The 12,769-nt window shown below is 41.7% G+C and overlaps 1 protein-coding gene across 1 annotated transcript in view; it reads left to right on the top strand.

Annotated features, from left to right (window-relative positions):
- TTBK1 (tau tubulin kinase 1) overlaps positions 1-12,769 on the top strand; it is a 66,710-nt gene that overhangs the window by 14,273 nt on the left and 39,668 nt on the right. The window contains 7 exon segments of the mRNA XM_074310840.1: positions 2,454-2,558; positions 3,185-3,250; positions 3,684-3,776; positions 4,035-4,160; positions 5,297-5,451; positions 8,342-8,573; positions 9,035-9,213. Of these exon segments, the coding sequence (XP_074166941.1) occupies positions 2,454-2,558; positions 3,185-3,250; positions 3,684-3,776; positions 4,035-4,160; positions 5,297-5,451; positions 8,342-8,573; positions 9,035-9,213 (956 nt within the window).

The following is a 12,769-nucleotide window of genomic DNA, read 5'->3' as shown; positions in this document are numbered from 1 at the left end:
TTCTGTCCAGTACATCATCCCTGGAATTTTAGCTACCACAGCTTAGGAAGGATATTGAGAAACTGAAAAGGGAAGGGCGACAAAAATAGTGAAGAATCATGTGTTAGTTAACAATCAGTTGGAGGGATATTTGTTCTGGAGAACAGGAGTCTCAAAGGGAACTTGATAGCTGTCATCTAGGATTTTAAGGATTGTCATAGGCAAGAGGGATTAACCATGTTCTGCTTGGCACTAGAGGGCAGAAGCTGTGAGTAAAAGTGGCAAAGAGGCAAATGTGGGTAAAAGATTTGTTATTATTTGTCCTTCATTCTTAAAGAGGACCAATGACATCATGAGAGTAATGTCTTAACTTGTAAGTGAATTGGATTGTGAGGCAGAGCTGCACAAAGTCATCAGCCTCCTTCCCTCCTCTAGTGGCAAGACAAGAATCAAGATGACTGGCAACAATGCAGAATGTAGTAGGTGACCTTTGCCTTTCTAAATTAAAATTTCTCTTAGGTCTCAGTTTGTCTGAAGCAACAGATAATAATTATGAGCTAGGTAAAAAATGAGACAAAAGATGGCTTAATTTACAATTAATAAAAATAGCAGTCTAGATGGCAAAGACCCTCAGATTTTCTGGAATAGCTTCCTAAGCATTTCAGCTATTCAGTAGCAGAATAGGCTTACTTGATAGATAGTGAGTTCCTTGTCTCTAGAAGTATTGAATACTTCTAGGCTGAATTTTTACTTGTCAGGGATGTTGTAGAGAAAATCTGTTTAAGTGAAGATTGGACTAACCAGTTTCTGAAGTCCCTTCTAACACAAGGATTCTGTGATTTTGATTTGCTTCCAAGTGCAATCAGAGACCAAGCATAGCTACATATGCCCCTTATCTTGCCAAATGAGGCAGCCTCTCTCATCTAGAGACCATAATTCCCATGGGGTGAACTTCTCCACAGATGTTTCAGGTGAGGAAATGGGACCCCGGGGAGGAAAAGAGGCTGGCTCTGCTCCAGGACCATCACTACCACCAAGTACAAGGAATGATACCCGGGCTTTGGTCCCATCTACTTGGTTTTCCTGCCAGAGGTCGAATTTCTTCACCTCCACCCCACTCCCAATCTTCAATCTCTGAATTCCTTTCTCTTCCCTAACTATCTCTCTTCTCCTTAAAGGCAAGGACTGTCTTTTGCCTCTTTTTGTATTTCCAGAATTTAGCAGAATTCCTGGCACATAATAGGCACTTGATAGGTGTTTATTGATTGATTATCATTTTCAGAAGTAATTACTGAACACAATTCTGTGCCCAGCCTTCTGGGAGGCTCTGTCAGAAATGCAAGATAAAGTCCTGTCCTTAAAAAGCTACCAGTCTTATAAAAGGAGATGAGACACAAACATTAAATAAATCATGTAACTGCAAAAGGATGGTGTTTAGATGTGGTGTGATTAATGTGGTGGACAGAACACCAGATTGGGAGTTGGAAGACCCGAATTCTAGACCAAATTCTATAGTAATGATACCTGACATTTGCATAGTAATCGATAACATTTATACTGAGCTTACTTATGTAAGAGGAACTGTTTTATAACCTCCTTTCCTTCTGTCCCTTCTCCTCTTCCTCCTCACCTGAGCATGCCTCTGACCTTTTCTCTCTTCACTACCCACACCACTAAAGAGTATCTTTCCCTCTTTCTTCCAGAGATACAATATAGGAATTAGCAAAGTGTGAGGTTCTCTACTAAGCTGGGAGAGACTGAGACTCATGATAGGGAGTGGGATCTGTCCATTTAGGGGCATTGTATTTTCATAGGATCCTAAAATCTCAGAGCTGAAGCTCTAAAAACCATTTGATCCAATACCTTGATATTGTATCAACTATTTTAGAGATTAGGCAACTGAGGCTCAAGAAGCTTAAGAGACAAGTCTCTTAAGATATTCAATGGAAAAATATGTGGGACAAGGACAAGGCTCCTTACTTCCTAGTGCAGTGTTCTTTCCATTACACCCAAGGATGTGCTAATAAATGTTTAATAACTAGATGATTAGGGGGGGAAACTATACATTAATAATATTTTCTCCCTCTATTTAAGTCTAGACAATTAGCAAAATAATAAAATCAAGCCAGTTTGTGACATTTGCTGATTTCTGAGGTGTAAATGTTCATAATGAATATTTAACAATTGGCTCTGGCTTTAGCAGACTTCTGATTTATCCCTACTGCCTTGTATCCCGGGATAAGACAACTATGGGATTCACAGGGGTAGAGATTTTCCTTGACACTTTATTCTTACTCCAGCACCAAGGTCATTCAGAGCAGCCTTTAGGATGGTTTGTAAGGCCAGGAGAGGATGTAGGGAAAAGAGGGGCAATGTGGAGTTTTTTTTTTCTCCCCTATCCCTTCCATCCTCCCTTTTTTATCTGACCTGGAGAAACACAGAATTTATGGGTCCACTCCCTGTCTTCCCCACAGTCGAATTTTGCCATGGGCCGCCTGCCCTCCACCTATAGGAAGTGCTACATGCTGGACTTTGGGCTGGCACGCCAATACACCAATACCACGGGGGAGGTCCGACCTGTGAGTACCAACTCCCTATAATCTGGAGTCATTTCCATATTAGAAACTTCCCACACTCCAATGACTCCCTGAAGAATACTCATGGGATACCCCTCTTGGACATAAGTATCTGGGACACACCTACTTTAATACAAGGAGTGAGTGAATTCCAGTATCCCCCCTTTTTGAGATCCACTCTTTCAAATGAACTCCCTCAGCATCCACTCCTTCACAGGGGAAGGGTCCCCCTCACATCCCTCTCCAGGGATAGGAAGGAAGAGACTGGAGTGGGAGGGCAAGGGATGAATAGGGTCAAATGTCAGTGTATTTTAGGTGAAAGGACAAAGTGCTTGGGTCTGGGAATTGAAGCATCTGGATAAGATTGTAGGGTTGGAGTCTTCAGGATCCAGGGTTGCTGTTTTAGGGTGTTAATATACAGTTTGGCTTATGGGATGTCTGTGCCTGATGAGTAGGGCTAGGATTTGGCATGTTAATTCAAAGTATATTCAAAGTATAGAGGATATCAGGTAGATGAAATGATAATAATAATAATTTATATAGTGACTACTAAGTGCCAGGCACTGTGTTAAGCATTTTATAAATATTATTTCATTTGATCTGATGACTAATAGTCTCTCTCCTTGCAGCCTCGGAATGTAGCTGGGTTTCGGGGAACAGTTCGATATGCTTCAGTCAATGCCCACAAAAACCGGGTAAGTAGGTGATTCTTGGAGCTGGTAAAGGACTAGTTACAGAGAGGACTGAGGGAAGGGCTATAGGCTGCTACTAAGTAAGGAAATGGAGGATCCTAAAGAGGAGAGCAGAGCAAAGGGTAAGATCAACAGCTTTTAGAAGTGTTTTAAGTCTCCTCCCTACCCCCCATGATTTCTTTTGCTCCCTTGCTTTGTGACTCCAAGTATTCTGCTCCCACCTTTCTCAGCTCAAGACAAATTGTGCATAGTAGACATAGGAAAATTAGTTTTCATTTGGAACATAGGGCTTCCCCTGTCCCTTTAAGGGCCTTAGACAACCCTGACTGCAGCCTCCTGCCACTCTGGAGGAAGAGAAGTTCCTCTTGTTCCTTAGGGATGGAAGGCTGGAGGGGGGAACTTCAGGCTACTCTGGATCCCATTCTGTCCCCTTCAGGAGATGGGTCGACATGATGACCTGTGGTCTCTCTTCTACATGCTGGTGGAATTTGCTGTAGGGCAGCTACCCTGGCGCAAGATCAAGGACAAGGTGAGAACCCTGGGCCAGGCTTAGTTGAGATGAATCTGGGGGAGCAAAGGACCTGACATAAAAACCTGGGAAGAAGGAGGAGGAATGGATAGAGAATAGGAAACAGGAGGAGTTCATGTGGACTGAAGGATCTCTGGGGAAGTGGTGTACATTGGAGGTATATGGGAAGAGACTGAGATCAGTCTTTTGAGGCAGAATTAGGGCAGTCTCATTGTTTGGGGAGGAGCCTCTACTTTTCCCCTCCCCACACACCTCCAGGAGCAGGTGGGGATGATCAAGGAGAAGTATGAACACCGGATGCTGCTGAAGCACATGCCATCAGAGTTCCATCTCTTCCTGGATCATATTGCCAACCTCGACTATTTTACCAAGCCTGATTACCAGGTTAGTACCTGTGTCCATCCCACTCCTTTACATGCTCATTTAAGCAGGGCTCTAAGAAGGAAGGGAGTAGGGATATCGAGTAAAGGGTCATATGCAAGGGTATCCTGGACCCCACTCTGACCTCCCTCTGGCCATTTTTCTGCGTGTGCATTTGGGAACCACAACCTGGGATGCTGCTTCTGATCATCTCTCTTGGGGCTATTTAAAGGACTGCTGAGGTGCTTAGTAGCACTCCACTTGTTTCTAAAAAAGTTCTATCATCCTGGGATCCATCCATCTGCTTAGCAGCATCATGGAACCCTCTGTTAGGCACCCAGTGCTCTATGAGCTCATGATGGGGCATGGAGGAGGTCCTGCCTCTAAGGAGCTCAAAGTCTCCTCAGAGGGTTTCTTTAAAGGCAGAAAGATAATCAAAAAGAAAGAGGGTAGCTTTTACTGCATGGGTGCCCATAGCCACTTGGCATCAAGAGAGGTAACATAGTAAGTAGATAGAATTTTGGAAGGACTGAGTTCAAATCTCACCGAAGATACTTAGTAGCTGTGTAATCCTAGATAAGTTTCTTCCCTTCTCTAGGCCCCAGGTTCCTTATTTGTAAAATGAAAAACATGTCTAAAGTCCCTTCCATCTCTAAACTTGTAATTCCTTTAAGAATAGGACAGAATTATCAGGAAGTCTCACAAGTAGGGTATCTGTCTTCAGCACTAATAACCATCCAGGTTATCAAAGCTGTTGACTTGAAGTGTACATTTGCATATCAATTATATGATTTTTATTTAAAATAAAAATTATTATTATTATTTTTTTTTAGTGTACTTCCCATTCCCTGAAGATCCTTCTCTAATACAGAATTTTTTAAAATCTGGGGGTCTATGAACTTTTAAAAAGTTTAATAATAGTTTCATTTAATTAGTTTCCTTGATAATGCTTTTTGTTTTGTGCATTTAAAAACATGATTCTGAGAAGTGGTAGGCTTCCCCAGACTGACAGTAGGGGCTTAGTAGTCATAACAGACTTCTCTTTGGGACTAAAAGAAATCAGGTAAGGAACTAACAGAAAGGTTAAGAAGCCCTGCTTTGATACTTTTCTGGCTCCTCTCCCCAAATTTCCATGTCACACCTTTTTCCTTCTCCCACAGCTGATTATGTCAGTGTTTGAGAACAGCATGAAAGAACGGGGCATCACTGAGAATGAGGCCTTCGACTGGGAAAAAGCAGGCACTGATGTCCTCCTTTCTACTAGCACTTCCACCCCACCACAGCAGAACACTCGACAGACGGCCGCAATGTTTGGGTGAGTCAAGGGAAGCTAATGATTGCCTGAGTTATACCCCTTTCCTAACACCAGGAACTCTTAATCTAGAGAGATAATTCTATCCAGGCACCAGTGCTAGAGTAGGATATCCCTGCTATTCCAACAAAGGATTACCTGCTCCTTCCCCTCTCTTTCCTCCCCACATCTGTCTTACTTGCCTTTAACATAATCTATTTTTCTTTCTGTCTATCCATTTATTTCTTTATTCATTTCTCTATTACTTATCCATTAATTAATCTACTTATTCACTCATTTTTAAATCTGGGGTATTTTTAGTCAACAAAGGAAGTGGCATAGTTGAGACCTGAATTACATCTTATTTCACTCCAAGCCCAGTGTTCTTCCTTCCTTCTTCCCTCACTTTCTCTCTCCATCTCTCCCTCCTTTCTTCCCTCCTTTTTTCTTTCTCTCCTGCTCTTTCTTGTTTTCTTTTTTGTTTTCTTTTTTCTTTCTCTTTCTTCCTTCCCTTCCCGCCATCCTTCCCTTTTTTCTTCCTTTCCTCCTTTTCTCCTTCCTTCCTTCCTTCCTTCCTGTCTTTCTTCCTTATTTCCTTTCTCTTACTTCCCACAATCAGGGTTAAGTGACTTGCCCAGGTGATCTTACATTAAGATTAAGTGGGATTGGGAAAAACTTCTTATAGAAGGTGGGATTTTACCTGTCAGACTTGAAGGAAGTCAGGGAGGCCAGGAGGTAGAGATAAGAAGGGAGAAGGTACCATGAGGAACAGAGAGCAAAGAGAAATTGTCTGGAGTCAGATAGAGAATCTCCTGTTTTGAGGACTAAGGAAGCCATATCACTGGATCATGGTCAAAATGGAAATGATTGTAGTGTAATAGAAAGGTAGGAAGGAACAAGATTATGAATGGCTTTAAAAACCAAGAAGAGGATTTTGTATTTGATCCTGAAGGGTTGATGTTTCAAAAGGCATTATTAGCATTTGAAGAAATGGACAACTCTCCAAACTTTTCATCATGTTGCCTCTGATTTGAGAGAGAAAAGTTCAATTAAATTCAACAAATACTTATTTAAGTACCTTTTCTAAGCAAGGGATTATACTAGGGGCTGGGAATACATAGATGAAAAAAAAAAAAAAATGACAGTCCCAGTCCTCAAGGAGCTTATAATCCAAAAGAGGAAATAGCAGAATAAGACATGTACATAAATAAGCAGAATACAAGATAAGGCTTGGAAGGGACAAAAAAGAGCAATCTAAAACATTCTAGGAAAGCATCTGGAGGAGAGAAGGTTAAGAAAACATAACAATACTTGCAAATGACAGGATTGTGGAGTTACCCTCCCACTGAGTTAGCATCTGGCTTAGTCCACACTGGACCCTGCCTTCTTGCTTAGTTGAACCAACTGTGGTACATTTCTTCCCCAGCTGTACATAATGGTAACTTTTAGCTTTTCACATTTCAAAGCTGTAGTTTGGACAGGCCATAGGTCATGGATATAGAATTTGAAGTCAGATCTTACAAACAATCTAGTCTATCCCCCTATTTAAGCATATCTCCATCCAGCAAAGGAACATTACTATGCTTACGATTCTCAGTTATCAGAAAGGGAAGACCATTTCTTTACTTCATTTAGAATTAAATCTTTCGTAGGACAGGGATAAAGATCGTCTAATAATGAGCTATTGATTTGCCTGCAGATTCTACCAGTGAGGCAGATCCCTGACCTTATATAGTTCTGCATGCACATTCCCCAGTCTTAGTAGTCATAACAGACTTCTCTTTGGGACTAAAAGAAATCAGGTAAGGAACTAAATAGAAATCAGGCAATTTAGTGAAATTGTTAAATTTGTTATATGTATTTTTATTAATGGATAACACAGGGCAAGCCTAAAAGAAACAAGGGGGTTAGACAAAATAATCTCTGAGGGTCCTTTTCAACGCTAGATACTAGGAGCCAATGAAAAAGGGTCTTCCCCTAGGCATAGTGTGGCCTTTTCTTTTAGCCTCTGCTGCCGGGGATTTGAGCTGCAATACGGCAAAAGTTGATTGAGTGTTCTCATAAAATCCATTCCCAGTATGGTGAGCCCTCAGGGGCTGAGGGTCATCAGGATGCCTAAGGAGAGGTGAACTGGCTCAGGTCAGAAACTGGGAAAAGCTTTAGTGCCCATCAGCAGTGGGATTGAGGTTATGAATGGACTATATAATTCCAACCTAGGCAAGATAAGAAGACTGAGGCCCAAAAGAAAGAGAGAAAGAAAAGAAAGAAAGAGAAAGGAAGAGAGGAAAGGAAGAAAGGAGGGAGGGATAGAGAGAAGGAAGGAAGGAAGGAATGAAGAAATGAAGGAAGGAAGGAATGAAGAAAGGAAGGCAGGAAAATGGATGGAAGAAAGGAAGGAAGAAAGAAAAGGAAGAAGGAAGGAAGGAATGGAGGGAAGGAAGGAAGAGGGCACAGAGCACCTCCTGGTATGGATTTGGATTTTTTACACACCACTTTCTTGACTCAGTGGGTACCTCAATCTTCCACTCTCACTTTGAGTTTTTATTGAGCATATTTTTCTTTCCATCCAGAAGTAGCTAAGTCCTGCCCACAGAGCTCACTAATGGATAAAACTCTACATTTGCATAGTTTTGCTCAAATATTCCCCAAACATTCCCCTCTACCCATCTCCAGAGACCCTTCCTTTCCACACTATACTACCTCATCCCAACCCCTAACTCTTTTCCTATTAGTCATAACAGGAATTACTAAATTTTTTTACGATTTGAAGCAGCTCATTTCTCCACTCTTGACTCAGTTTGCCCATTTATAAAATAAAAGATTTGGGAACCTTTCAAGATAGGAAAGAGGTGCCTGTAGTAGAGAGATCATTGACAATTTTGTGTCTGTCTCTTCTCTCTCTCTCCAACCATAGAGTGGTGAATGTGACCCCTGTGCCTGGGGACCTGCTAAGGGAGAACACAGAAGACGTTTTGCAGGGCGAGCATCTGAGTGACCAGGAAAATGCACCCCCTCTCCTACCTGGGCGGCCCCTGGAGGGGCTGGGCCCCATCCCTCATCCCACTTCCCATCCTGGGGTTCCTGAAGCTGAGGTCTGGGAAGAGACTGATGTCAATCGCAACAAGCTCAGGATTAACATCAGCAAAGTAACCACCAAGGGGAATGGCCCAGGGGAAGACCTATTTCCCCATTCCTCTATTCCTCTGGCTTCTTATCTCCCATCTCTCTATTTCCCCATTACTCAGTCTACCCATCCCCCTGTGTTCTTGTCCTCATTTCTTGGTCCTCTAACTTATAATCCTCCTATTATTATGCCCCATTCCACATCTCCCCCCCTTTCCCACAGTTGCCCTTTTTCTCTATCTTCCTATTTTCTCTCTCTCAGAAAAGAGGGTCTCTCAATCCTTCCATCTCAATAGACTTCCCATTTCCCTCATATTGGAGAAGAACCATCCTATCTCCCACCTCCCCACCTCCTTGAAAAGGGGGAACTCTCCAAGAGGCAAAGTCTCTTCCCAACCTCTTACCCCAACCCAAAGCATTCTTTTATCCCCTCCCAGCAAGCTGGGCCACTGTAGCCTACAGACCCCCCCACTCTCCCTTGCAGACACAATGTGTGGTGGAGGAAGATCAGAGCCGTGGAGTGGGGGTCCCCAGCTCCCCAGTACGTGCACCCCCAGACTCCCCAACCACCCCTGTTCGCTCCCTGCGCTATCGAAGGGTCAACAGCCCTGAGTCTGAGAGACTATCTACAGCTGATGGGCGGGCTGAGCTACATGAGAGGAGGTGGGTCTGAAGGCTGGGGGAGGGATCTGGGTTGAATAGGTTCAAAGACTCAGTCCCCTCCACATTTTCCTTCAGCTCTTTCTCATTTAGCTCTTATTTGGGTTTGGGATAGATTATACAAGGGAAAGGGATGTTGTTTTTTACATAGTGGCAACTATACATAAGTCTTGAAGGATGTTGAGGGAGACAAGAAGGGATCAGATACAGGAGATAAGACAGTCCAGGAGTTAGGCTTGGACTTTAGAGTGGAATGGTTAGATATGAATGAATAAAAGAATGAACAAATGAATGAAATGAAAAAACTAACATTATGCTAAGTGCTAGAGATACAAATAAGCATGGCAAGAGGTGTATATATACATAAGAAGGAATTTGAATCCAAAGACATTTCTGTTCCTTTAAAAAAGCTTCTTAAAGGAAGAACAGCCAAGGAAAGACTTTGGTGTAGTGAACAAGGGAAAGATGGAAGACTTCTTGGGTGAAGAGAATATATTTGGCTTCCATAGGATCCAGGATGGAGTAGAAGAAATATCCCTGAAGACCCAGAGTCTAGAGAGACCCAATGTCAAAACAGATTAAAGACATGGTGGGGCCCAGGAGAATGTTAGTGGAATAAAGAGAGTCATAGGTTGGATAAAGCAGTGGGTTGTGGGTGAGGGATGTGAGAGAAATCTCATGGTGTGTTTCCTTCTGTGAACCTGTCCTTCAGCCTGACCTTTCCAAAGAAGGTACATTTGCAATCCTCCAGAGGGCAGGAATAGTGGAATGTGTCAGCTGACCCAAGCCTGTCTTGGGCACCATGGCTATGAGGTAGTTGGGGCTAGTAGGGTAGAACACCATGACCTACTAATTTCTACTGCAATTTCATCCCCTAAGGAAAATCTAAGAACATTATCTTGTCTTCTTTTCAGAGGATGTAAAGGAATGATTAGTCAAGCCCTATAATTGAGAAACCCCTGTATGCAGAGTCTGTGTTGTGGTAGAAACAGGAAAAAAGGAGAAAACTTGGTCCCAGCAGGGGAAGAATTTACAGTCTCTTGCAAAAGCTCAGAGATAGCAAAGGGTATTAAAGAACATCTAATCTAGCCCCCTCATTTCCTAGATGAAAAAACTGAGGCACAGTGAGGAGTGACACGGCTGATTATTCAGACAGTGAGCTAGAAGAATCAGAGATACAATTTGGCTTTATACATTTCACTAAACCACATTTGTCTCTATCTCTCTATGTCTCTTTTTCTCTCATATTCACCTAAAAATCAATTTCCCTTACAAACATAGGATATAAAGGTATAAGAACTGTGAGGAAATATTGACTGAAATTCAATAAGGCTGAATAGAGACAGTGTGCTGTTGTGGGAAAATGGTTGATTGATTCTCAGAAGACTTGAGTTTCAGTTATGGCTCTGCTGCTAATTAGCATTGGATTCATCATTTCCTCTTCTATGATCCTCAGTTTCTTCATATGTAAAATGAGATAACTACACTAGAAGACAACTATGGTTCCTTTTAGCTTTATGAGACTAATCAGAGAGAGCTTTTTGGAGTAGGTGGGTTTTAAGCTGTGTTTGAAAAGACAAAGGTTTGGGAGGAGGAAATCTCAGTACAAGCCCAAACAGAGCCCAGTAGTAAGGCAGAAAGGGACGGGTAGAGAAGAGCATGCAGATTAATTCGGTTTTGAGTGAAAGCTCTGATAGTTGAGATGGTGATATTTGAAGGAGCTTTGGAGAAGGGATTTGAAGGTTAAGCAGAACAATCTCTCTTTTTTTAGAAATTTATTAATTTTATAATTATACATTTTTGACAGTATATATGCATGAGCAATTTTTTTATAACATTATCCCTTGTATTCATTTTTCCAGATTTTCCCCTCCCTCCCTCCACTCCCTCCCCCAGATGACAGGCAATCCCATACATTTTACATGTGTTACAGTATAACCTAGATACAATATATGTGTATAAATACCATTTTCTTGTTGCACATTAAGTATTGGATTCGAAGGTATAAGTAACCTGGGTAGATAGACAGTAGTGCTAACAATTTACATTCACTTCCCAGTGTTCCTTCTCTGGGTGCAGCTGTCTCCGTCCATCATTGATCAGCTGGAAGTGAGTTGGATCTTCTTTATGTTGAAGATATCCACCTCCATCAGAACATATCTCCATACAGTATTGTTGTTGAAGTGTATAGTGATCTTCTGATTCTGCTCATTTCACCCAGTATCAGTTCATGCAAGTCTCTCCAAGCCTTTCTAAGCAGAACAATCTCAATTGCCTTTGAAAGGCATGTGGGAACAAGACCATCTGTAGACCCCGTCTTACACTGAAGATACCCCATGGGTTTTACATCTTCAGCATCCTTTTCCTTCTAATTCCTACCCCTCCCATTCTATAACTCATTTTCACCAGAGTGAAGTGCCCTCATTTCTCTCCTTTCCCCTATCAAAGCCTACTTTCAGATAATGAATGTGAATGAATGAAAAAGCATTTATTAAGTGCTTATGATGTGCCAAGGTAAGGGCTTAATATCATTTGTATATTCATGTCTATTTATATTTTCATGTAAATTTAAATTACTGACAATATTTGAAGCTTTATAAACCAATAAATCAATAACTATTTATTGAGCCCCTCTGTTGGGAGGCAGTATGGTATAATGTGAAAGATACTGGATTTTGGTTCAGGTACTACACCACCAATTCCAGCTCTTGTCACTCACTGTCTGGGTGGCTTAACCTTTTGGGGCTTTACATTTTTCCTTTATAAAATGAAGTTTCCTCTATAAAATGACTTTTAAGATATCTTCTGTTTCACTGAGTCTGGAATACCAAGAAAGACTCCAGGAGTTTATGATTCAGTTGTAGAAATACATTATAAACAGAAGAAAGGTTCAATTACAAAAGGTTTAAAGAACAATTTGACCAAAAGAGAATAGATTTCACTGAGCATCAGCCTACGATAATGCCAAAAGAATGATGCAGACAGCAACTGCCACAGGAACTTAAAAGGAGAAATCACTCACTGTTTTTCATGTAGGAAAAGGTTTAAGAGAAGTGTTTGGATCAGTAGAGGTGAGGTAGATATTTCAGTGTCAGAAAGCCTAGAGACAAGGCCTAGAGGTGGGAAAGATTACATAACATCAGAGCTTCAGGATTGAGAGTTTAAAGGGACTAGAGATCATCTAGTCAATGATCTTCAATCTACAAAATAGAAAACTGAGACCCAAATGGAGGGCAGGAAGAGGAACTTCCCCAAGGTCACAAAGGTAATAAACGATAGAACAAGAATTTGAACCCATATTTTCTGACATCAAATCCAGCCCTCTTTCCAAGAAGTGTTTATCATACCATAAGCAGATTAGTCTGCTCTAAGCAGAAGAATTGCATAGGGTAGTAATGAGAGATCTACCTGGAAAGGTACATGGAGGTCAAATTATGGTGAAGTCTCAAAGACCTGGCTAAGGAAGCCGATTTTTATCCTTTGGGCAGGAGGGAGCTATTAAAAGCCTCTGAGCCTGGTTGAGGAGAGGAAAGGGGAGGAAATTTAACTTGGTTTGGGA

This window comes from Sminthopsis crassicaudata, chromosome 4, assembly GCF_048593235.1.
Source record: "Sminthopsis crassicaudata isolate SCR6 chromosome 4, ASM4859323v1, whole genome shotgun sequence".
Lineage (NCBI taxonomy): Eukaryota > Metazoa > Chordata > Mammalia > Dasyuromorphia > Dasyuridae > Sminthopsis > Sminthopsis crassicaudata.
The sequence above is the reverse complement of the archived record's forward strand: the minus strand, read 5'-3'. Positions and strand labels throughout refer to the sequence as shown.